Below are 27,540 nucleotides of genomic sequence, written 5' to 3'. Positions count from 1 at the left end.
AGAAAAATGAAACAGGGCTACTATCACAATTCAGTAATTCAAAAATAATCCCACGGGCTCACAACGCGCTCTCTCATTCCAGTGACTGATTTTTCAGGTTGCAATTAAGTCTTGAACGGTAAATCAAGCACACAAACCAATTTTAAACAACATGCTTTCTTAGATGGTTCGGTCATGACTGAAAATGGATTTGTTACAACTATCTTAAGCAAATTATGCCAGTTGGTGGTACATTGCGTAAAATCTTGAAATGGACAATAATTCTACAAAATTAAAGTTTAGTGTCATTCGTCCTAAGATGTCTATGCAGTTTTTTTAATCCTTACCTAAACAACGAAATCTTAGAAGCATTACTTGACTGTAACATGAGAAGGGTTGAACTCTGTATGTTAACATCAAGAATCTCTACAATGACAGTTGATTAGATACAATATAATGACTTATTTGTAAGACTTCACTTATAGCTCAAGTGAGTACTTTTGATTTCCTTGTGTACCTTCTTTATTTATTGTTATTCTCCATTTCAGAAAAATATTGCTTAAAACTTTTCTAAAAAAGAAAATGGTGTTCGTTAAAAATGATTATTACACACGTGATTCTGTTTCAGGTAACTTTTATTGCTTAATATTTTATCAGGTTTAAACTCAAGGATTATCTAGCACTAAAGCATGTGTCTGGAAGCAAAGATCACAGGATTGAATCCTGGACAGACCAAAGATTTTACAGTCTGTCTTTAACCTAGAATTCACCTCTCAGTGATATTAAGATTTGTCAGAATCAACTGGCACTTTGTGTGGTGGGTGTCTAAAATGAGGTCTCATGCAAAAGTTTGTACCTCATGATGGCACCATAAGTAAAGACAATTCCTGCAAGACACAGTAACAAATCAGAGAAGTTGGCATAGACACGCCCCTAAATGTTTCCTTATGCTGACACTGCCAAAAGTGGAAGTTATTTATGCCCGAGCAAAGTGCCGCTCGGCCCTATCACTATGTAATCCGCAATCAATTTAGTACGCCAGTCTCGCCATCGTAGATCTGACTATATGTGAATAGAAAAGTTATTCTGAGCTTATTATCAGTTAAAGACTATTGTACTCTGATATGAAATTATCATTCTGTAATTAAGTGCTAAATATTAATAAGTGTCAGTGACAGCATCAATTTCATGTCATCTGTATGAACACTAATTGTTTCTAAAGTTAAGTATTTACCATGTTCAAGTTTTAATAAATTACTAATAATTTGCATGGGTGGTGTATTATCTGCTCCCCATTAAACTGTAAGTCCCTCTCACCAGTTAAAGTAGCTTACGGACATGCAAGTCACTGAAGTAGTGTCCAATTGAAAGATTTGCATCAGGCTACTGAGTCACATGAAATTATTACTATAATAAACATGTAACCCATTTCTCAATAAGCTTACTACCACAGTTCAGTTTTTGAGGAAAGTAGTAACTACACGATTTGATACAAAAAAGTTTTAGTTCTGAAGTATGTAATATGACGTTCTTAACTTTACATCTCAAAAAGCCATTCTTTTTCAGTCTTAAAATTTAAGACATACTTAAAAATAAAAGGGATGTTTTTATGCTTTCCACAAGGGATTTTTCAGATTTCCTTGAACTCAACCAAACGTTATAGCATTATCTAATATATAAGGGGGAAACATTGTTTCCAAAGATCTTGCAATGTACCTGACTGATTTACTTCACATTTTTACACAATACTCTAACATACATTTGAACAAACAAGTGCTATATATTTCTTTAATCAACAATTTGCAGGTTTTCTATTAAAACTGACTGTGAGAAAGAAAATGCTGGTCTGTGAAAAATGTGCAGTTTTGTTTTCTTCTTGCAGGAAGTTTCAACAGAGAAACTATATATTAGGAAACTTGTATCTGTGTTTATCAAAAGGTCAACAGGCAAATACATCTGGATTTACTTACAAAAAGAGTGCTCTTACCATGGTCAATTTTATTTATACTTTCACTAGTAGTTTAGAAAATAAGTTCATATTCCCACCATACATAGTAAAAAAGTGAAAAGTGTATATCCTGAACTTTTGTAGTTTTGTTATTTGTAAATAATTAAGGAAAATCTTAAATACAAGAAAAACCAAAATCACAGGACTTTGTTTCATTCATATTATATATGATTTATTATAGTTTCAAGTGATACAATTAAAGTGGGCGAAGCTGCTACAAGGAGCTGAAATTTGCATTCTGACAGTTCCCCGGGAGACCACAGTTAGGACATACGACGCCTGATAAAGAATCATGGGACCTTTTTTTTTTTTGTTACCACCTGATGGATTTGAATCTACCTTCATGTACATGCATGAATTTTTTCCTGCCTGTTGATAGAATCTGCTGCTGGTAAGCAACAGTTGGGTCAAACAGTTGGGTCAGGTAGTATGTAGTGCTCACGTCGGTTTATTGTAAAAGAAATGATGGAACAACTGGAGCAGCACTACTGCACCAAATTTTACAGGAAACTGGGTGACAGCCAGGTGGAAGGTTCAGATGGCTTTTGGTAATGATGCTATGGGCATTGAACAGATTAAGGAGACGTTCAATAGGTTTAATGATGGCTGCACATTGGTGGATAGTGAGACATGCTTTGGTCAGCCGTCCACATGCCAAAATGACAAGGTCATTGCCAAAGTGAGCACTGTGACGCTATGAGACCATCGTGTGACTATCAGAAAATTGTGAAAGAGGTGGGCATTAGCACTTTTTTGGCACATTTCACTGTGATCAAAGATTTGGCCGTGAGGAGAGTGTCAGCAAATTGATGGAGCAAACACAACTTCACGTAGAAGTTTCTCAGGACATTCTAGTCTCCACAAACAGTGACGCTGACTTTGTGAACATCATAATCATTGGCGACGAGGCCTGGGTGTAAGGGTACAGCCCAGAAACCAAATTCCAGTCATCACAATGGAAGCATTCCTTATCACCAACACCAAAGAAGGCCCGTCAAGTGCACAAGAATGCCAAATTTTTGCTGACTGCTTCCTTTGACTCCTGCAGTGTGGTGCACAAATAGTACGCACCACAGGGTCAAACAATCACCAAGGAGAAGTACAGGGATATCCTCCTGTCACTTATGTGATGCTGTGCAGAACAAGAGACTGAACTTGCAGTCAACAGGAAATTGGCGCCTCCATCACGACAATGATCCAGCACATTTCTCGCACTTGATTCAGACTTTTTTTGGCAAAAAGCAAATGCCTGTGCTTCAACAGGCTTCTTACTCTCCTGATATGGCTCCCTGCGACTTCTGCTTGTTCCCCAAACTCAAGAGGCCACTGGAAGGAATGTGATTTTAGACAAGAGAGGGCATTACGCAGCAGCAACAACAGCCAAGCTAAACTCCATTCTGAAATAGACTTTCTTATTTTGCTTCCAACAATGGCAGTGCTGCTGGGAGATATGTATGGAGTGCCGGTGTCCCAAGGGAACTACTTTAAGGGTGATTAGGTGCCCAACGCTCCAGGTAAGCCTGTCCCACCTGCCAGTCAAAGGCCAGACACTTTTCTAACAGACCTCTTATACCCAATTCCCACACATATTTAGCAATTGTGAAGCACTGCTGGATTCACTAGATGTGTTATGCCAGACTAAAACTTAAACAAAGGCTTTACAATGACTTCTGATTCATCTTCCTAGCATCTCTAGAACAATTTCTTTTGCAATGCACTCACAGAAAAATCTTCTTAATATTATTCTTTTTGCAAAAAGCAATGTATGCATCATGACCATATGAAAATTTGTACTTTTTGTCATCTCTATAGTCATGTGGAAGGAGTATATAGACGGTCTATACAGGGCGATGTTCTTGAGGACAATATTATGGAAATGGAAAGGAGGTAGATGAAGATAAAATGGGAGATATGATACTGCGTGAAGAGTTTGACAGAGCACTGAAAGACCTAAGTCGAAACAAGGCCCTGGGAGTAGACAACATTCCATTAGAACTACTGACAGCCTTGGGAGAGCCAGTCCTAACAAAACTCTACCATCTGGTGAGCAAGATGTATGAGACCAAGAAGAATATAATAAATTACAATCCCAAAGAAAGCAGGTGTTGACAGATGTGAAAATTACCAAACCATCAGTTTAATAAGTCACAGCTGCAAAATACTGACGCGAATTCTTTACAGACGAATGGAAAAACTGGTAGAAGTTGACCTCAGGGAAGATCAGTTTGGATTCCGTAGAAATGTTGGAACACGTGAGGCAATACTGACACTATGACTTATCTTAGGAGACAGATTAAGGAAAGGCAAACCTACGTTTCTAGCATTTATAGACTTAGAGAAAGCTTTTGATAATGTTGACTGGAATACTCTCTTTCAAATTTTGAAGGTGGCAGGGGTAAAATACAGGGAGCAAAAGGCTATTTACACTTTGTACAGAAAGCAGAGGGCAGTTATAAGAGTCGAGGGGCATGAAAGGGAAGCAGTGGTTGGGAAAGGAGTGAGACAGGGTTGTAGCCTCTCCCCGATGCTATCCAATTTGTATATTGAGCAAGCAGTGAAGGAAACAAAAGAAAAATTTGGAATAGGAATTAAAATCCATGGAGAAGAAATATAAACTTTGAGATTCGCTGATGACATTGTAATTCTATCAGAGACAGCAAATGACTTTGAAGAGCAGCTGAACGGAATGGACAGTGTCTTGAAAGGAGGGTATAAGATGAACATCAACAAAAGCAAAACGAGGATAATGGAATGTAGTCAAATTAAGTCGTGTGATGCTGAGGGAATAAGATTAGGAACTGAGACACTTAAAGTAGTAAAGGAGTTTTGCTATTTGGGGAGCAAAATAACTCATGATGGTCGAAGTAGAGAGGATATAAAATGTAGACTGGCAATGCCAAGGAAAGCGTTTCTGAAGAACAGAAATTTGTTAACATCAAGTATTGATGTAAGTGTCAGGAAGTCGTTTCTGAGAGTATTTGTATGGAGTGTGGCCATGTATGGAAGTGAAACATGGACGATAAATAGTTTGGACAAGAAGAGAATAGAAGCTTTCGAAATGTGGTGCTACAGAAGAATGCTGAAGATTCGATGGGTAGATCACATAACTAATGAGGAAGTATTGAATAGGAATGGGGAGAAGAGAAGTTTGTGGCACAACTTGACTAGAAGAAGGGATCGGTTTGTAGGACATGTTCAGAGGCATCAAGGGATCACCAATTTAGTACTGGAGGGCAGCATGGAGGGTAAAAATCGTAGAGGGAGACCAAGAGAGGAACACACCAAGTAGATTCAGAAGGATGTAGGCTGCAGTAGGTACAGGGAGATGAAGAAGCTTGCACAGAATAGAGTAGCATGGAGAGCTGCATCAAACCAGTCTCAGGACTGAAGACCACAACCACAACAACAACAACAGACACACAGATCCTAACATCTGCCTGGAGCGATTTAGGGAAAACATGGAAAACCCAATTCAGGACGGCCAGACGAGGGGTGAACTGTCGCCCTCTCAAATGCGACAACACTGTGCTAACCACTGAGCTGCCTCACTCAGTTGCTTAAAATATATGATGCACTCTTCCAATACGACGCATACTGACTGGTATGTGTTGTAGCTGCATACTGCAGAGTCCTCTCATTACAGAAGGAATCTTTATGTCCAAGAGAAATGTATAATACAGAAGTGTTATGAACATTGTGACATTATAGCTACACCACAGATAGCTTTTACCAACCAGTTTGTTGTTCCTCAGTTTTAGCAGATTCTCCTCACAAAAAGGCATAAACTTAAGCCTAAAAAATAAATTGCTGCACAACAGGAGGTATTGGGCAAATCCTGTAGCAAATGCCAGTTAGTTGCCCGAAATTCTCACATGCCTGCAAAACCAGCAAAATATCACCTTCTATCCCAGATATTTAAGGCCAGGCCTGCGCAAAATTTGTGCTCCCGTGCTATTCAGAAGAGTTTGTGCAAGTGACACAGTTACATGTCGAAGGCTGCGGCAAGCAGAAAAAGGTGCAGGATGTGCTCACAAACCAGTGTAACTACTTCTAGGAGGTAAATGTATCCATTCATACAGTGCATTACAAGCATGTAATGTTGTGATTATTAGACACTATGCTCAGACTTCAAATAACATGAAAAAATAAACCAACTTACATTTCACACTTCAGAAGAAAATGCTCATAAAAATATACCTCTACTAATCTTCAAAAGCTTCTATTTCTTAGAAGTGGACAAAGATTAAAAGATGCTATAAAATTAAATACTTAGTAAAAATCTAAAATGTGCAATAAATACAAAATTGTGACATTAAAACTACTACAAACATCAACTTTATACTTTTTAAAGTACCTCTCATTAATTTTAGAAACAGTCCAACTCAGTTGATATTGAATTATTCAGTATTTGAGTACTGTTATGATGCTGTAATAGAATGTTACTATTAATTCAGACCAAACAAGTACAGTAGCAAAAAACTTGTTTATTTTTTAGTTCATTAAAATGGGTGGCAGGATGTACACTAGTACTATCGCTAATGACACATTTGCTTACAGGTCGGCACTAGAACAGAAATGTGGTGGAACAATAAGAAATAATCAATAATATTTATTTAGAATTATGATAAAAACTTTACTTTACTTCTGGTAATTGTGTGACTCATGGCACTTGATGCTGTGTATATAATAAAAGAAATACAAATAATTTTCCAGTCTCTTGCAGTCTATGAAACAGTCAATATGACTGACTGTCATTGTGCACACTCTAGGTCGACTGCATCTAGTTCTCCATAAATAAACACTAAGTTGGGATGTAGTCTTCAGAATGCAACTCATGGAACTGAGCTCTGTAATTTAACTGCAAAAATTGCACTGAGCTTGCTGGCTATGTATGTGTCTATGCATGTAGGCAGAATGATATCCACTCCAGCAGCACTAGGAGGAACCATAGTAATCCCTCAATCTCAGCTCTGTCTTTGGTGGCTAACAACACTATCGGCTGATGAATACAAAGTTCTGATGGAAGTGGCAGCACAAGTGAGCCCCATTTGGAGGATGCTGTTTGGAACTGAGAGGCGCCAGGCAAGTGGTTCTTCTTGTGTGGTGGCCGCTTCTCATGATATTTGCTGTGTACTTTTGAACTTGGAAAACAAGTACAAGGGTTGTCCATAAAATGAGGTTCCCATGGCACTACAGTCCCGAAATGCGCTGTTACGGTGGATCCCACGATTCTGTAGTGTATCTTGGTTCCCCCACTCCAAATCTCCTGCCTAGCGAGCTGCCTGCGGAGCTCAGTCTTGGCTTGGCAGCCGTATGTGATGGATCTCCCCCTCGCTTCGCCTGCCAGGTGTCAGCTGCGTTCGGTGATCTGTTTCCTGTCTGCAAAAAACATTTCGCTGGCAGAAATCCACTCTCAGCTATGCGAAATCTATGGAGACAAGTGTATGAGCATACAACACGTGCGCAAATGGTGCAGAGAGTTCAAGAACAGGCGTACTGACATTCATGATGAGGAGCGTTCTGGACGGCCATCTTTTTCCAATGAAACAATTGCAAAAGTGGAGGCAGCAGTGCTCTCAGATCAAAGAGTGATGGTTCATGAGCTCTACGAAATGATCCCTGATATCAGCAAAACCTCTATTGACAAGATTTTGACGGAGCACCTAGGGTACGCTAAGGTTTGCGCGAAGTGGGTGCCAAGGATGCTGACTGAAGACCAGAAACATCAACGTGCTGAAGAGGTCCAAGAACTACTTCAAGATCATGGAACTCATGGCGAGGAATACCTCGACTCCATCGTCACTGGAGATGGAACTTGGGTGTACTACCGCACACCCGAAACCAAAGAACAGTCCAAACAATGGAAGCACCTACAGTCGCCGAGATCCCGAAAATTCAAACAAACGTAAAGTGTCGGCAAAGTGATGCCAACAGTGTTTTGGAACAGGAAGGTGGTATTGTTGTGCGAGTTCTTGCCCACAGGTACAACAGTCAGCACTGCCGGGTACTGGGAGACACTGCAAAAATTGTGCCGTGCAATTCAAAACAAGAGGAGGGGTATGCTGTCCAAGAGGGTGCGTTTGCATCAGGATAATGCTCGACCGAACACCGCTACAGCCAACAACGAGCACATCGCAAAATTTTGATGGGGTATTGTGAAACACCCATCCTACAGCCCGGACTTAGCCCCCACGTGACTACCATCTCTTCCCCAACATGAAGAAACACCTGGGTGGAACGCATTTCGACGACAGAGAAGAGCTGGAAGAAGTGGTTCTCAGGTATCTGTGCGGCTTGGCGGCAGCTTCTTTTTTCGACTCGGGCATTCAAAAGTTCATACACCGCATGTAAAAATGTATTGACCTCAGTGGCGACTATGTAGGAAAATAGGTTAAAGTCTGCACTTTCCAAAAATGTACGCATTCATGAAATAAACATGTTTTACACTGTGAAAAAAAAAATTGGGAACTTATTTTGCGGGCACCCCTCGTACATACTGCACATATAAAATAGGGCTGATCCGTGTCACGTGAAAAAATCTAGAAAGATACTTGCACCTTAACAATTTTCAGTTTTGGTGAGGTATGTGGTAGTGGTCTAGCAGCTAAAGCATTGGACTCTGGTCCTGGAGGTCCCGAGTTCAATCTCTGATAGGGATGGGAACACTTCCTTGCTCCAGTCCCTCCAAAACAGTGCCAGGTCCACTCAGTCTGCTATCAAATAAGTAACAGGTATCTTTTGAGGGGGTGAAATGCAGCCAGGGTGATGTGGTCCGCCAAACTTGCATTGTGGCAAAGAAAAGGCAAGCATCTATCTCCAGTGGCCCAGGAGAAGGACTGAACAGCTCCACAGTGACACATGAAATAAACATAACTTAGGCTCCTATGAAACTGCAGAAACACTTCAAATCCACTATCTCTCATAAACACAAGTGGTATACTGGCTGGGTGTAATGTCTATATAATTACTTTACCATTCTAATCAATACTGATCACAAATGATACTCCATCATTTGAAACACTGTCAAATCGAAGTCTTGTTTCATCAACTGACACAAAGTAGCATTGATCCTATGATCAACTTTGGCTTTTTCTTCTTTTTAAACAAAATAAATTAGATACCACACATTTTCTTTGTAATATTTAAATAAATCACTTGGCGTTAAAATTTGGCTTTCTACGGAATGCTAAAGTCTAGGTCATGATGCGAAACATTTAACTGCAACTACAATTCAAGCAGTGTGATTTGCCAGAGGTTAATTCAAATAATTCCATTCTGTACTAACATTAAAATCCATATACTGCTAGCACAGCCAACCAACATTTCTTAATAATGTTTAATGGCAAACCTCTTAATTACATTTAGAAACGGGGAATCCACTGAATTATATCTTTTTAAAATTTTCCAGTGTCATATGTAGTATGCAAATATAATGAAATGTTCAAGTATTCATGATAATATGTGATATAAGGCTAGCTTCAAGACTCTTTTCACATCTCCCCCTGTAAACATTTACTACTAAAATTCTGAGAACCCACGTGTGTTGTGCACCTCTAGTGTACAGGCCAGGTGTTCTGTTACTGCGCACTACTTCTCCACGGGACGTAGCATGAATAATGACTGGACCACAGTGTTCTGACATGCCAATACATTCTGGGATTACATCCTAAAGGAATCGGAGATCTCCCTTATTTACAAGGACATCCGTAGTATCCTGCCCACTCATCTACTATAGGGTGCCTGGGAAGCTGTTTTCTCGGACTACTAGACAACAATTCTAGAAAATTATATTAATGGAATTTATTACAGTAAGTTAAATTGACAATACTTAACTTTGCGTATTGACAAAGATGTGCCGCAAGCAAATGGTGACATGTAAATAATCAATGTCCTTTGGTACATACAATTTCAATGCAAGCAAAACAAAACAGTTCATAAGTCATTGCTATAGCGTTTGAATGATGGCTCGTCATCCACTCCAGCCGTGGCGCTTATATTCTCTCCGCCCCTGTCTTGGTGTTGTCCTAATCAGTGTACTATGGCTGACATCGTCTTACAGCCCTCTCTGCTGTAACATTCCAGGCCGATGTGCCAGCACTTGATGTTACACCAGAACACCATCAGTTACTGCTAAGTGAATTCTGAAGTTGCTCCAAGCAAAACACCTGTGAATTAGTAGCTTTGTTCACATCGCACCAACTGTCATGAAAACATGCTGCCTCTGCTACAGCTGTTCCCTGAACATGGCAGTGACCCACTGATTGATCGTTATAACTTGTGCTCTGATGCTTCACTTCCTGCTCCACCTTGTCAACTAAGCCACACCCAGTTGCCAAAGGCCTGACCTCAACAGCTGGTGGGTGCACATGTGTAACATAGAACACACAAAAAGATATTCTGCCATTAGGAACACTTGCGGATGGCACGAAGTCAATTTTCCAAAATATTGTGTCATACAGGTATGCCAAACACACTTGGAAAGCTGATGATCATACACCAGCTTGGTAATGCTCATAAGCCTCCCATTTTTATTCCAATGCCAACTACCTATTCAGTTAATGATGCTCCACAAAATGTACAATCACATCTATACTCGAGTCAGTGTGTCATGCCACTGCAGAAAATAAAAATTAAGATGCGACTACAGAATGTGTGTCATCTGCTAAAACAATTGACAAAGTAGACAGCAAACATAGACGTAAACAGTTAAAAAAATGGGCACCACATCAGAAAGTGGTGCACCCTCAAGGGTTGAGAGCAGTAGGTACAGAGTGGGGCAAGTTCATCACTTAATAAATGGTGGTGACTAAAACAACAGTGTCCTATACACAGCTGAGCTAAAATGATTTTCTTGTGACATGAATGCTGAGAGAAAGTTGGTCATGCTACTGGGAAAGGTTTAATGTCCCGGAGTGTGTTCCTCTGGAGAGAAGACCATTGTGCACTCCAAATCAATACTACATGTCGACAGACAGCAACAAGGAGATCATCCAAGGGAACAGAATGCCTAGCAGGCCGAGGGAGGAGAGCTGCAGCCTTTGCAGCAGCATCAGCAGCTTCGTTCCCTGGAAAGCTGACGTGACTAGGAACCCACAGGAACATCACGTTGGCTCCCCACACAGTGAGTAGGTGAGTGGAGACATTCTTGGATCCACAGTAAAAAAAGAGTGGACTGGGTACGGCGCACGAAGGCTCTGAGAAAATCTGAGCACATGACACAATTCAGAAGGCCATGTCGTCGGATGTACTGGGTGGCCAGATAAAGGGTGTAGAGCTCCACAATAAAAATCGAGCAGTGGTCAAGAAACCAATAGTGAAAAGGATTATCGGTAAGCACAGAAGCACACCCAACACCACGGTTGGTCGGTGTAAACATAGACAGTGTCCCCAAGCCGCTTGCTAAGTGCAAGAAACTTGCTACGATACACCAGGCCAGTAGGAGTGTCCATAGGAAGCAAATGAAGTCCGAAGTGAACACATACTTTGGCACGAAGCCAGGAACTCCTGGAGGCAACACATGACAGGCACAGCCCATACTGGTGGTCAAGGGAATCATCAAAAATGCAAGCATAGGATGGATGACCAGGCATAGAAGACAGATGGCTCGTATAACGACTGAGGAGAATATCCCACAGGTATGGCAATATTAAGTCAGCAGCCACAGCATGAAGACTCTCAACGGGACTATAGCCCGCGTCACTTAGGATGGCGCTTCTTCACCTAGAGCCAGAGCATTAAGGAAGCAAGCAAGGATGAGGACCGTGCAAGCGGAGCAGCAGAGAGCAGGTAAAGTCCACATTGCCGAACTGCACTGCTGTGGACAACAGTCAGGCTCATTTGCCTACGGTACATCATATTATACGTTCAAATCTATGAGGGGAACAGTAAATATTAAAAACAAATTATATCAATTGTCATGAGAGAAATATTAATTCACGTCTTGAAGACGTTGCATCCACCGGCACCACGGATGTACTCTGTGTGGCGTTGGGAGACGAGAACAGCTGACACAGCTTTGTGAAGACATGAAGTACAATTTCTATCTCTCTCTCTCTCTCTCTCGTGTGTGTGTTTTGACTATAGTTAAGTGTAATCACTGTGCATAAAAAAGAATTAGTGGTAGAAAAGACTCATGTAACAGACTACCGCAACAAGTGGTCAGTAAGGCGTCATATTATTCGCTGTTAACAGGCATTATGAGTGTAAGCTAACTCGTTTGACATTATAATGACAGACTGCATTTATAAACCATTTAACAAGCAAACAATTAACCATCATCTGCAAATAACTCCATGGAATGCTGACTGATAACATCGAAAACCTCTGATATCTCAACAAGTAACATTTTAGGGCCTTATCCCGTTCGTGCCTTGAAAATGACAGAGGTTTGCATGTGGAAGTATCAGACTTCTGATGAATTTATCCAGCCGCATTCTCGCATGTTATTACAGCATATAACATGGTGGGAGAAGCTTAACTTCTCCTTGGATGATATGTTGCACATTATAGTCTGCATAATTCAAAGGATACAAAGTTATAATCACAAGGCTAGGAAGTTCTCATTATTATGTATGCAACTGATATGTTGACAAACACATTTTTTAAACAAATAGTCCTTAAAACTAAGAAATATTATTAATTTGTTCCAAAGTCTACATCATAATACCACCACCACTTCTATTTGAGTGTTTCTGAACAATCTGATCGTAAATTTACGATGATAGGTTCAAGGCTTATATCCATCATCACTTCCCAGTCAAATTCTTCTTTCTGAAGCTTTTCAGCATGTCGCACAGACTGTACCCATGCTACAGGTGGGATGTTGTCTATTGCCTAATGCACTAAGCGATTCAGTGTACATTATCTTTAATGTTCTGTTTTTATCTCCCACATAGCCTTAATTAACCCTTCACCCAAATTAATTCCATCGGGCTACAATGACAGTGACTCATGGGTAAACACAAAACTGTGAGACCCATTCACATGCAAGGAAGTCAAGTTTGTACGTTCTGTCACATGACTTGTATAAATTAATGAGCTGCAGGAGATCAGCACAAGTCTGGTTTATACTGTGCTTAATATTTTTATTTCTAAGCCAGGGAAAAATATCCACTTTTCTGATGTTTGTACTTGGTGTTTTCTCTGTAGCATTTGAATTATGACTGGCAATGACTGACTTAGAAGCAAGGTACAACAAGAATTGTGAAGCATGCCATGAAACTGACAGTGTTCATTTCCGAATGGTAGTCACTGCTGTTTATCATACATATAAATACCAGTTTATCTTCAGAAACAAAACCAGAAGAAGAGTCAGCATGCAGAATAATTATTCGAGAACCTATTCCTATGAGTACTTTAAAACCGCTAGTACCAGCACTAATTTTCTAGCAGATCATCTCGGAATGACTCTTGCTGTTTCATGTTTCATCAAGGTAATACACTGTTGAACTACCTCCTCTTCGTGTATCATGAATCTTTATTTGGGATGTAGTTCGTGCTGCACCTAAGTCAATTCTTTGAACTAAAAACTATCTTCGTATCTTCTTAAGATATATGGAATCAATGTCTTTTAAAATACTTTACACTGACGAAGCGCTTACCACTGAAGCCGATTTTCTCCTGCATAACTGTTAACACATTTTTGTGATGTTTATCGTTCATCATTCACATGTAGCACTTGAAAACAACGTTGTTGAAACCATCCATTTGTGTTACAGGTTCCTTGCAATTTCGTCGCTTTCCAGATGACACGAAACCAACTTTTTCTACGGTTCCTATATCTCTGACACTTTCATTTGTAATTCTCTTGCCAACAACAAACGGTTCTGGAGTCCATTCTTGTGTCTTCAAATGTCAATAGTAGGAGACCTGCTTTCAAATTCACGTTTGAAATGGTTATAAATGCGGTAAATAACCCCACTCACCTGCTTGTGAAGCACTTGACATTTATTGCCATCACCTGACTTTTTTTAATCACATTTAAATATTTACAGATACACATCCACAGCTATACTGCTAAAAAAACTGACCATTGAATGAATAATTCATTTGTCGCAAAGTACGGCAACAGTGCAGAATGTAGGAGCGACAATCTCACTGTCTGGCTGTAACTGACTGCTAGCTGCTCAGGAAGAGAATGAATATTATTGGCTGCCAGTGGCTAGTGGAGGGGAATGCACAGAACAGCTGAAATTTGGGCTGCCTTCCTACATGACACAGACTATAGGCCTAGTATAGGAGGCACCAGTGGCTAAAAATCCATAATCCGGTTTCAAATAGATGAGAGACTGGTTTAAATGGAGGAGGATGGTCGATCCACTCCGCACATGGCACCACATAAAACACTGAGGGAGCAAGTACAACGAGCTGGCAGGTATGAAACGTGGGAAGACTACCAGAGGTTCCTATCAAACGCGAGTCCCAAAAATTTCGATGTGTCAACGAACAAAAGAAGGAATGGGCCGAGATGTAAGGATGGGGGAAGAAATTCCCACCACCACCATAAGTTCATACAAATAGTCTTGTCAGCAGAAAAGCTCCACGAGTAAACATGATCCAAGGCACTGCTCAAGTACACAGTTTAAATGAGAGCTGCAATAGATCGCAAAGTCATCAACAAAAAGAGAGCCTGAGATACCTGATGGGAGACAATCCATAACAGAGTTAATGGCTATGGCAAATGAGATGCTGCTGAGCACAGAACCCTGAGGCACCATATTCTCTTGAGTAAAAGTGTCCGACAGAGCCGCCCACATGTACCTTAAAAACGCAGTCTTTTAAAAATTCCCAGAAAAAAAGGGGGAGGCGACCCTGGAAGCCCCACTCGTACATAATACGGAGGACACCCATCCTCCAGCGGGTGCTATACACCTTCTCCAAATCAAAAAACATGGCCACAGTTTGGCACTTTCACAGAAACAATGTTCGTAATATGAGTTGACAAGGTGATGATCAACTGCAGAGTGATGCCTGTGGAATCCACATTGGGCATTAGGGGGGAGATTCCAAGACTCAAGTCATCACACCAGCCCACCATTAATCATATATTCTATCACCTTGCATATGCTACTGGTGACAGAAAATGGGTGTAGCTATGGGTATGACAATGGCCTCATGCCAGAGACTGGGAAATATGCCACCTGCCGAAATGTTGTTATAACTATGGAGCAGAAAGCATAGGCCCTCAGGAAATAGATGTTGCAACATCAGAATGTGAATGTCATCCGGTCCTGGTGCAGATGGCTGGGACAAAGAAAGTGCATGTTGAAGCTCCCTCATGGAAAAAGCAGTATTGTAAAATTCATGATTCTGGGAGGAGAAAGATATCATACTTGCCACCGCTGCCCATTTCATTTGGTAGTGGACATTTTTGAAATGTTTGCAAAATATCAAACCAAAGTGTTAGAGGTATCAAGATGGTCTACAATGACATTGTTTGCTTTGATCAAACTAGGAAGCAGGGAATGAATCACTGTTCCTAGACGCCAATGGAGATTACCCCAAACAGCAGAAGAGGGTGTAAAACTGTTAAAAGGGCTTTGGAAAGGAAGCCAACTAGGTTTTTGCCATCCCTTAAAAAGGTGTTGACACTGCGCACATGACTGTGTACAACGGATACAGTTCGCCATTTTGGGATGGCGTTTATAAACGTGGACAGCTCATCTCCGCATGCATATTGTGTTGTGACATATATCAATCCACCTGTGAGGAAGAGGAACGAGGTATGGAAGATTCTGCAGCAGTAGGGATAGCGTTTGTAAGGTATTCTACCTGGTCATCAATGCAGGAATGTTGATCAAACAAGGCCTGTGAGGAACAGAGCTGCCAGTAAGCTTAGGAGAATTGCCAGTTGATTGAAAACACAGATGGGATAGGCGATAGCAAATGAATGACACAGGGGAATTGGTCGCTTGAGTGTGTGTCAAAGAGAACAGACCATTAGAGATGACAAACAAGCTGAGCAGTACAGATCAAAGGTCTAAGTGGGAAAAAGAGTTTGGAGTCAGAGAGAAACATGGGTGCCCATGTTCATTGAGTTGGATGAAGATATCCACTAAGAGAGAGCCTCTGAGACGGGTGTGGAGAGCTCCAAAGGGATGGTTGGCATTGAAGTCGCTGAGCAGCAACAAAGAAGGCGGAAGTTGTGCAGTAAGTTGCAAAAAGTCTGCCCTGGAGATAGAGGAAGACGAGGGTGATTAGATGTTGCAAAGAGAGAAGGTGATACTGAGAAGGGAAAGAGGGAGAGCAACAGTTTGAAGCTGGGTGTGCAAGGAAATCGTGTGACTATAGACATCATCCTCACCTTAGGGGTGTGACCAAAACTGACTGAAGTTAAGCGTAGGAGATGAAAGCTATTGTGAGGACGTAATTTTGTTTCCTGGAGACAAAACAACTGGACAGTATGGCAGTATGATCACAAGAGGAGCTGTAATTCAATCCTATTGGATCTGATGCCATGAATGTTCTATTGGAGAATAACCATATCCGATGATAGACAGGAGATGGATGAAAAAAGGGAACAATCACAGCAGTGGCTTCCAAGTGCCAGAATTCGAACATGCAGAACAACCAGGTTCAGAGGTTGGAGGATCCTGGTCCATCAGTTCCGCAGAGATGTCGGTACTTGCCTTCGGTTGGCCAACGAACTGGCTGTTGGCAAAGTACCCACGCAAAACAGATCGGCCAGGTGAGGGTATTGGGTCGTGACACAGCTGAAGAAGAATGCTGAGGTGGAGAAGGGGAAGATTGTCTACCTTTGTTCAACTTCTTAGAGCCTTGGCATCTGTCAGGCGCAGACCCAGACGTTAGCTGGCTAGATGTAAGCAGAAAGTCATTGCGGGAGTACTCCTCTTTGGATTTCCTCACTTCTGTTTGTGAGGCATGTAATTTCACTAGTTCAGGCGAAGGTTTATTGGTACAGTGTGCACCTGGAGCAGGTGAAGATGAGGGTGTGGCTATTGAGCTGGACAATTCCGCAACCAAGACAGATAACAATGTCACACATCTGCATAGCCATGTCACCTTAGGTCAAGGTGTAGCAAGAACTGTACTGTAACTGCCAGAGGGTAGTGTACAAAGATTGTGGTAGTCAAAATTTTCTGAGCAATGTGAGTAGGAACCTTTGTAACTTCACCTGGATCTTCTGAATGCCTCTCCTTGAGGCAGATTGGATAGTCACAGAAACAAAAATGCTGCATTTTCATAAGACTCACAGGTGTGGTTGTAGCGCTGACATTTATAGCAACTTGTGAGGTTCAGGATATATAGTCTGACATTAACCGCTGCATAGACAGCTGTAATTTTTGACTGAAGTACCACTTATGGTCAAATGTGTGGAATAGGGTGCGGGTTGGCACTAATTCTTTATCAACTCTTTTCATGACATGGTGAATTCAACCACTACCTTGACAGCGAGATAGGCTGTTATTTAAGCCTCGGTTAGGCTATCAAGCAGCTGAGTGTATATGACACCAGGGGAGAAATTCAGAGCACAGTCTACCTCTAAAAGGATAGCTGTGTAGAAGCGTTGCATTAACCAGTTTCTGTGCGTGAAGAAGCTCTACCTGTCTCCAGAAGCAAGGTCCCATTATGCAACCAAGAGTAGAACTTCACAGGACCGGCAAGGGCCTCTACAGCCTTCTGAATTAACAAATGGAAACCATCATGAAATTGTGACCATCTTATGTGCATGATACCCCAAATTACAGGGTGCAGCCATGAGAGGCATCAATTCTTTCATCTCAACCCATTCATGTTTCTGAGATGAGGAACTCTTTGCAGAAAAATCCCCATGCTTGCCAGCGTCTCAAATGGTGCGCTCCTTCCTGCTGGCGGCCCTCCTTAGGGAGGCTCACCCGCCTTAGGTGATTCACCACAACTCAGATCACACCTCTCAGACTCCAGACAGAAGGACCAATCGGCATAGGGGAAGGTACCACCTCAAGCAATCAACCCTCCCTGGGCTTGGCTTTACCAGGGGGTACATACAAACCCTACTTGTTGACCTGGGGTTGGAAATTACGCTTTACCCAGTCACCTTTTGCGTGTCAAATGTATAGGCCAGCCTTCAGGAAAGCACAGTGGAAAAAGAGAGAGAGAGACTTAAAATGCCAAAGCGAAGGAAGGGTAAGAAGAGGACGGACAGGGAAAGAATGATAGGTGGCAGGGCAAATCCATACACAGTTTTACCAAGAACTTCAGTTTGCCGAAGGAGGCATACGACTCGGTCCCCATGGGAGGGAGGAAAAGTATAGCAGGAGGATTCACACGCAGCACGGAAAGGAAAGTAGTGCTGCAAAGGCTGTGGCCCCATTTAAGCCAAGCACATACCAAAGAGTGGTGAGCCCCATGGGGGGATAACAACTTGGGAGTCTGGTGGGTGAGCGTTCATCAGAGACAGAGGTATCATCAGGAGTGCCCCAGGGAAGTGTGATATAGGACCGCTGTTATTTTCTATATACATAAATGATCTGGCAGAAAGGAAAAGCAGCAGTCTCCAGCTGTTTGCCAATGATGCTGTTGTGTATGGCAAGATGTCATTGTTGAGTGACTGTACAAGGATACAGGACAACTGATAAAATTTCTAGTTGGTGTGGTGAATGGCAGCCACCTCTAAATGTAGAAAAATGTAATTAATGCAGATAAGTAGAAGAAACCAACCCATAATGTTCAAATACAGTATTTGTAGTGTACGGCTTGGCACCGTCACATCGATAAAATATCTATGAGTAATGTTGCAAAGCAATGTGAAATGGAATGAGCAAGTAGGGACTGTAGTAGGGAAAACGAATGGTTGACTTTGGTTCACCAGGAGAATTTTAGGAAAGTGTGGTTCATCTGTAAAGGAGACAGCATATAAGATACTAATGTGACCCATTCTTGAGTACTGTTCAAGTGTTTTGGATCCATACCAACCAGTCTGGCTCACCAACATACCAACCAGTCTGGTTCACCAACATGTTACAACATATATATTTAAACTTGGGAACACTTCTCTAAAATCTACACAGAGTTATACTAAACACTGTTCTCATTCTATACTTCTGTGAAAGAAATGCTGTGTTCCTCAATGGCAAGTTACACCATAATATTATGCCTGAAGCCAACAGCGAATGAAAAGTACATTTTAGTTAATTTTTTGACATTTCCATCTCCAAAAACTGATATTATCTGTAATGCAAAAGTTGCACAGCTTTGATGTTTAAGAGGATCTGGAACATGGGACTTCTACTCCAGGTTCTTAACGACATCAACACTTCAGGCATAAATTTCGACTACTGTTTTTCATTTACTTATTTATTTATGCTTGTGGATTATTCCCAATTAGTTTTTGGCTTGTGCAGTACAGAATTCCTTGTCTTTCAGTGACAGTCCATTGAGTCAGCTATGAATTTCCAACAAAATTTATTCACTTTCAAGTATTAAAGTCTCTTCATTGTGTTCCATTATAATACTTGCACAATCAAAAAATAAAACTATTCCTGTTCTTAGACATTTGATGATAGCTCATTTACATACAACAAGAATGACTGCGACAAAATGTCTGTAGCACACTTTTTACTTCTTATTCCCGATTCTGAAGATGCTATTTCATTGTGTACACCCCCTGAATTTCTTAATGCGACACACTGCATGCTTTTAGTTAGATGGGATGGAAACCAGCAACCAGTAAGATATTTAATACCGTGATATTTGAGTAGCAGGGTATTGTAAACTGAACAATCAAAAGATTATGACAATTCACAGGAAACACTAGCTGCCAAAATTTTGTATAATTTGATTTAAGAAACACATTATGTACAGAAATGCTTTTCAAATTCAAATAAAGACCGAACATCTTTATTTTTGAGAGAGATATGTTACGGTTTCCTGTAAATCAGAGAGAGGTAGGCAATGGGACGGGTCAGTAACAATTAATGGCTGTCTTACTTTATTTCTTGTGAAAGAGTGACAATGGTATTGTCTGGAAATATCCCCCATGATATTGAATTCTTTCTTTTTCTGGGTCATCAGTCTTTTGCCAAGTGGGCTACTGCGACTTCTCATTTGCCAAGCTCTCACATTAGCCTTTCCATCCCATGTTTTCAATTATTAGTTGAATATATTACAATCTCAATCGACCTCTACAGTGTTTTCCCTCTACAGCCCCCTCTAGCACAATGGAAGTTATTCCCTGATGTCCTAACACATGCCTCCTCTTCACGTCAATTTCTTCCCCGCCGATTCTGTTCAAATGGTTCAAATGGCTCTGAGCACTATGGGACTTAACATCTATGGTCATCAGTCCCCTAGAACTCAGAACTACTTAAACCTAACTAACCTAAGGACAGCACACAACACCCAGCCATCACGAGGCAGAGAAAATCCCTGACCCCGCCGGGAATCGAACCCGGGAACCCGGGCGTGGGAAGCGAGAACGCTACCGCACGACCACGAGATGCGGGCCCGCCGATTCTGTAGATAAGCCCCACATTTCTTATATCAATCTGCCTAACTTCCAACATCCTTCTACAGGACCACATCTAATGTGCTTTGATTCTCTTCTTTTCTGGTTTTGCATATGTGACTGAATATATCACTTAGGTGAGACGAATAGGATGTCTCAAGTCTAGTACAGAGCCAGCAGCCATTTCAGATTTTCTACTGCTCACAGGTTGGCAACACATCAGCTTGGGATAATAAAAAAAATGGCTCTGAGCACTATGGGACTTAACATCTGAGGTCATCAGTCCCCTAGAACTTAGAACTACTTAAACCTAACTAACCTAAGGACAACACACACATCCATGCCCGAGGCAGGATTCGAACCTGCGACCGTAGCGGTTGCGCGGTTCCAGACTGAAGCGCCTAGAACCGCTCGGCCACCCCGGCCGGCTCTTGGGATAATACTACCACATAATCAATGAGGGGGCGAGGCAATGAATTTCTAGAGCCGAAATAGAAACCATTCTCTTCTTCGCTGCTGTTGTAAATATTTCACCTTTTTTTTAAAAAATTATTCTCGAGTATGTCACGAATTACTAGGTTATGGTTACACAACAATATTATGAAAAGGTCAGATTGTTACTCACCATATTGCAGAGATGGAGAGCCACAGACAGGCACAACAGAAAGAATAATAAACATGTAAGCTTTTAGCCGGAAAGCCTTCTGACACACACACACACACACACACACACACACAGACAGACACACAGACAGAGAGAGAGAGATGGATGGATATGGTGTTATGGGTGCTCAACAAGGTAGTCTTTAGCGCCCGCAGAGAGAGAGAGAGAGAGAGAACCACTGTCTTTGGCTGCCAGACTGTGTGTATGTTTGTCTATTTTACTACTTTATCCATTAAATTCTCTACATCAATCTTCTGAGACAATTCCAGCAAGCAGTTACTAAACACATTGACAACCCAAATGCTATAATTTATTAATTGGCCATTTCCTTAAATAATTACTCCTCACATTTGGCTTCACACAGAAATCCTAAAGGCTTTTAGTGCATTAAATACTGACCCAAAGTAGTGTAAACAAAACAAGAAATCTATTACAAGAACCTCCTCTCAGCTTACTGGTTGAAAGGGGCACAGGAAAGAATGATATATGTTACTTAACTGAATTTTTACTTTTTGGCAGTTCCATAGTTTGTATAATAGCTGCAACTTTGGAGTCAGTCAAAAGATTCAGCACGAGTGCCCCAGCATTCAATATATGCAAAATAATGGTTCATATTGCAAATATTTCTTATTAATTATAAGAAGTATACTGTCTGTGGCAGGAAATATTCAACAACAAATCTGAATACATGGTATGTGGTGACAATGTGTGTTGTTCTTATAGGTGTTGGTATTTGATTTCTCCCGTGGAGAAAAAAACCTGCTAAAGTTTCTAAGGGTTCATTTACTCCAAGTGCAATGGAAGAAATAAAAGCTCAGCTACACGATAGTGTCAGCACAAGGATATGCCCTCACCGAGGTGCTGCAGGTCGCACGTGTTATACAATGCTGAATGCCCATTCTTCTCCTCTATTAAGGACACGGAATTCTTGTGAAAGTTTACGCTTCTTTTATGAGGAACAAAATGAGAAAATTACTTCCAGAGGGCATGATAAATAATCAGGGAGTTTTAAAACATATTTTAACTTTTCTATGCCAGAAAAATTTCTAAAACTAACATCTACATAGGCCTACTATCTCACAGATAGAATATCAAATAGGAGGTTTTGGTTGCCCACCAACAGCAAGATAATTTACAGTAGCCCAATGTTTTTGGGTTGTGTACTTCAGAGCTTGTCTATTTAGTTCGCACCATCCACATATTCTCCAAACGGGCATGAACAGCAGTGTGGTGAAACTGTTTGTCATGCAGTTCATGAAGGATTCCCCAGCAAACAAATTTTCTTCTGCCATCCTGAGACTGATAGCTACTTTTCTCAGAAAATAACATTTTTCAGATAATCCTTATTCTTATTCCATTCTCAATGGAACTTCATCTTTCATAAAGCTAGCACCTTAAGTACAAGACTGCTATAGCAACAATCTCAGTCATGTTACCATGGAATAGACCTATAGTTCCATTGGCGGGCTGGGCGTGGCAGCTTCAAGGGCCTACCACAACCAAAAACATTACACAATTTTGTAATCATCTCTATGTCAACACCTCAGTGTTGTCAAAACTCTGTAGACAGCTGCTGTTTTCGCATACAGCCATTAACACTGCAGTTAAAAGCTGGCAACAGTGGTGAGGGCTGTCAGGGTTCTACTTACACTGTCTTGATATAATGTGGCCTATGCCTAATACAGATATCAACAATAAAGTAATAGAGAATATGATGTTCAAGAAAATGAGGCAATTTTATGAACAACAACTGAAGGGCACAGGTTATTTGCACAGAACACACTTAGATGAACACAAGAATTGAGAGTCTTCCACGCTATATGCCAGATGGAATTTATTACTGAATGCAAGTTAGAAATGCAACAGAACCAACGTATAGGAGAGTCATTTTGTCATTCCATGGAGCATGTCTACGCATATAAAAATAGCAATCTTCTCAGACACTCATAAAAAAGGATTGGATACCATTCTTGAATCGACCTTGTCACAAAGTTACATGTACAACTGATGCCTTACAACATCACCTTCAACAACATACTATTCTGAGGCTCTATTATGTTCTATGTTAACTAACCAGTCGTACACAATAAGCCTCTTATAGTGATTATCCTCTCATCCAACTGTAGGCTTATTTTCTACAGAACATGCAAATCCAAAAACATTAATCACAAAGAGGTTTCACAAGCTGTATCCTCTAACATATTTCTCTAGTTTTCTTCCACTAATGGTAATGACCATTTAAGTATCATTAGCACATACATGGTTACAATTTTTACACAGGATATCAGTGAGTCATATGTCACTCATTTTATTTCATATTATATGTTTGTTGAAAACAAGGAGGGTGAGAGAGACTAAAGTACAGATTACACCGAACTTCAAGAAACGCCTCTATTAATATAAAGACCAATTTTGCATCTAGGGATAGGTGGCAATTTGTTGGTCATAAATTACTGTCCAAATTACATACAAGGCAATGGAAGGTTACAACAAGCCTTCTCAATGACGGTTACATTACAATGTAAAAATCTCTTAATTATCAAAATTATCAAGTCCCTCTCGCTTCTCTAGTCAGCACGTGTATGAAGAATTACTTTGATGATGATACACATAATCATTGCTATAATACAAATTAAATAATAGATTGATCATTCTCAGTACCATAACTGAAATGCACACACAAGCATTTCTATTCTTCATGAAGTATTCAAAGACACTAAGTTCTTTTTTTAAAAGGAGTAAGGAAAAGTGAGTACAAATACCAATGCCACACCCACTTACAGGCAGTACAATGGGAAAAAAATGTTAAATGAACTTTAACAAGCTAGATTTTGTTCCTCATTCATTATCAAAGTGGACATAAAATTGAATTTACTGATAGGCCTAAGCTAGTAATCCAGGTAAAGATATGAGAAATATTGTAAGTACACTTTAATATTTGTGTCTACGGGTACAAAGTACTTGTCACACAACTGCACAAACATTACGCTGGCATTAGCTCCTACCAGTCATTACTTCCACTTCACAATCACCCAATGCCATGACTTTATTATAATGTAAACAATGGAAAAATCTCCTGGGTTAACAAGCTCTCACTACTGGGACGATTAAAACACGCAGTTACCAAATAAAAAAAGTAATAATAATTAAAATACGATATACTTACAAGCTGGAATTCGCTTCTTCTATCGTAGGCATGCCTTATTCCAGCGTCCTTCCACAAGTTATTTAGGGACGATGCGTACTGTAAAAACAATCTAGCATCTAGAATCATGCTGTTTTCGAAACTCAAGACGTGTTTTCCACTTTCACTGTTTTCTGGCTTCTCCCATGGAATTTGTAATTTGTCTCTCGCATCAACTAAAACTTTCATACCTTTCACAATGTTAAGATATATCACTTGTTGATATTCTTTAATAAGTTCAGGTTCGAACTTTACCCCATGGATGATCCGCATTTGTTTAAGAAAAGTTGACTTCCCACTTTCACCAGCACCTAACAGCAGCAGCTTCACTTGCCGTCGGAACGTCTGCTTGTCTTTTTCAATAAGTCTGTCGATTTCTTGGCTCTTGTGTCGCTGTTCTATTTCTTCAGGACTGAATTTAAACTGCAGACAGCAAGCACACGACCGCACACCGGCCGCCATCTTGCCTAACACTGTTACTCAACAGATCACCCAGCATTCACAGAAACTGTTTAGCTTCATGACGTCACAAGACCGACGTACCATTGGACGCCAAACGCCTAGTGTCAATGAATAGCGAATTGTTGTGGTGAAATTATAATAATTTCACTTAACAACGAAAGCGCTGACGGCCAGACTTCAACGTGAATGAAAATAATCGAAGCCTATATGTTAGATAATTATAATAGACATAAAAGAATTAAAACACAACGCTTTCTATGGAACATCATCCCCACACGGCAAACTGACATGGTATTTACGCTTATTTTATTGTTCGAAAATGGTATTCATGTTTCATCTTTACCATTCGCAACTATGATAAATTCCGACTTTTAGATGAGCGTAAAGTTGTAATTGTGACAGCTGAAACACTAACAGAATGGGGATTATTTCTCCTTATGAAATAATTTCCTATAACAATGGGAAGAATTTGGCTGAACATTTCAAAACGTAAGTCGATAAATTCACGATATTGCTGTTATGGTACGACAAAAACTTATTATTAGTTACCTCCAGTTACGAGAAACAAATTCTCATAAAGGAATCATGACGACAACACGTAAAAAAATATCCTTCGCGTCAACCGCATTACGAAAAATGATTATCTTCGTATGAGCTCTTTTTATGCAGCATACAATAAAAGATTAATCTTTTAGCTAGAAATAATAATAATAATAATGTTGATGTAGCTGTGTATTTACGCAGGGCATGAGCAAGGTTTTTCACTTGGATACAGTGAGTAATACTTAAACTCTTGTTACCAGTACTGCTGAACTTCTGTCTTTGGATAAAATATTCCTGCTACAGGAACACAAATTTTCAAATGAAATAACCGCAATTAATTTTACTCCCGATGGATTAGCAATAAGTATGGTAAGCTATTGGCTGGTGGTGGGGAAGGAGAGTAGAGCAGATTACTGGTCAAAATTTTCGTTTAATCATTCAATTACATTTCAGTCTTCTGTTGCGCAGCTTCGTGCCAGGACTGATCAAACTATATCGCAGGTTAAATTAATACCTCACTGGAATTTGTGTCAGCTATAGACTAGTGGAATTAAAGTCACCCATGATGTCAGCTGATGGATCTTGTCAAAAATCACCCTCTAGGACGATGGCTTAAATGCATCGTTATTGGAATCTATTGAGTACTAAGCCATTGGCAATAGTTTAACCTCTCAGTATCTGTGTCCCCTGTAGGAGACAAAGATCATATACTATTAAAAAAATTGTGGTGACAAAATTCAAGCATTGTTCAGAGCGTTAGCCATTTCAACGCGTAAACGGAAGGTGGCAGCACATGCTGGAACTGAAACAAGTCACACAACTTGCCTTCTGTTTGCTCTACGGCAGTGCCAAAATGGCTGACAGAAGGGGAAGGCATTTTGTTGGTGCTCAAGGATGTAAGTAGTTTTTATCAGTCATGGTTCACTAATTAAGACGATACTTTCAATGCAGTTACAGTGTTTAATATTCAAACTAAAAACATTACAGTAAAATAACATAAAATAAATTTTGCATATTCATACCATGCTGCAAATTTTGGATGTCCCCTGGAGGGGACAATTGGACTCAGCACTATAAAAAGTCATGTTTATTTTTCTTAGATTAGAAACGTATTGGTAGAGGTTTCATTACATTTTCATTCTACTTTGTAACAGGTTTTCATCATAAAACGTAGAACAATTTTAAAATGTAAGCAAGCAGTTAAAATTTTCCGAAATTTTTAAAATTTCTGTAAATTTAGTGTTCTTCTTTCCTTTAAAATTAGAAGTAATTTCAGGGTTTTGTTAATGAAGTTTTAAATGAGGATGATAGTGAGATAGGAGTCTCTGATCACAACGATGATACAGATGGAGATTTTGAGGTCACTGATACCGCTCTCAGGAATGAAAATATTGATACCAGGGAAGGAGAGGAAGGTGGACAAGAAAAGTATGGTAATTCCACTGCTTCTAAACCATTCTACCAATATAAGAACATTCTGGAAGAAAACTTTAAACTTTGCTCCACTCCCAGCAGCACTTGAATACAAGCAACCAGTGGTAATTCACACGCATTTCAAACCTCAACAATATGTGAATAAATATCTCCTTGAATATATCTTTGTTACACTGACTGACTGTAGTAACAGAAGATATTTAAAAGAAACTCGTAAACCTCTAAAGTGTGTACTTGTAGAAACGGAAAAGATTATTCTGCAACAATAATGGTGTCATTTCTCAAATATCCCAGGATTAGGATGTATTGAGGCAATAAAACTAGAGTTAAGGGCTACTGCAGAAAATATCTGCCATGGCAGGTATTTATTCATAAGGAAGCACCTCAAACTTATTTATGACAATGAAGTTTGCACAAACCAACAAAGAAAGGAACAAGTTCCAAAAACCCATTTATCAGTATGATCTGAATGGATGTAGATTAAATCAAAGACATCCAAAAGTTGGAGTGGGTGAGCAGATGATTTCTTTCTGGAGCTATATATCAGTGTGGCAGGTTATCAAAACAAAAAATACCCCTGTGGTTTAAAGAATTTTGTCTTAGCTGCCCCTGAAGAACAACAACTGAATCTCCTTATTCATCAAGGAAAAGGTGATCTGACTTTAGGTGACGACCATTATAAAAATTTTAAAGTATGTGGAAGAGCGGTTTTAAAACTTTCAGAAACTCCATGTATAACAATATATATGGATAGATACTTTATGTCTGAAGTTCTGTTGAATATGCTACACAGTGAAACTGAGTGTCAGGGTATTCCATAA

At 40.2% G+C, this 27,540-nt stretch overlaps 1 protein-coding gene across 1 annotated transcript in view; it reads right to left on the bottom strand.

The window, feature by feature from the left end:
* LOC126175696 (guanine nucleotide-binding protein subunit alpha homolog) overlaps positions 1-24,742 on the bottom strand; it is a 69,194-nt gene extending 44,452 nt beyond the window's left edge. Inside the window, exon 1 of the mRNA XM_049922632.1 lies at positions 24,263-24,742. Within this exon, the coding sequence (XP_049778589.1) occupies positions 24,263-24,742 (480 nt within the window). The remainder of the gene's footprint in view (positions 1-24,262) is intronic.
* Between the last annotated feature and the right edge of the window lie 2,798 nt (positions 24,743-27,540).

Source organism: Schistocerca cancellata, chromosome 3, assembly GCF_023864275.1.
Source record: "Schistocerca cancellata isolate TAMUIC-IGC-003103 chromosome 3, iqSchCanc2.1, whole genome shotgun sequence".
NCBI classification, from domain to species: Eukaryota; Metazoa; Arthropoda; class Insecta; order Orthoptera; family Acrididae; genus Schistocerca; species Schistocerca cancellata.
Note: the sequence above shows the minus strand (reverse complement) of the source record. Positions and strands in the feature narration are given on the sequence as shown.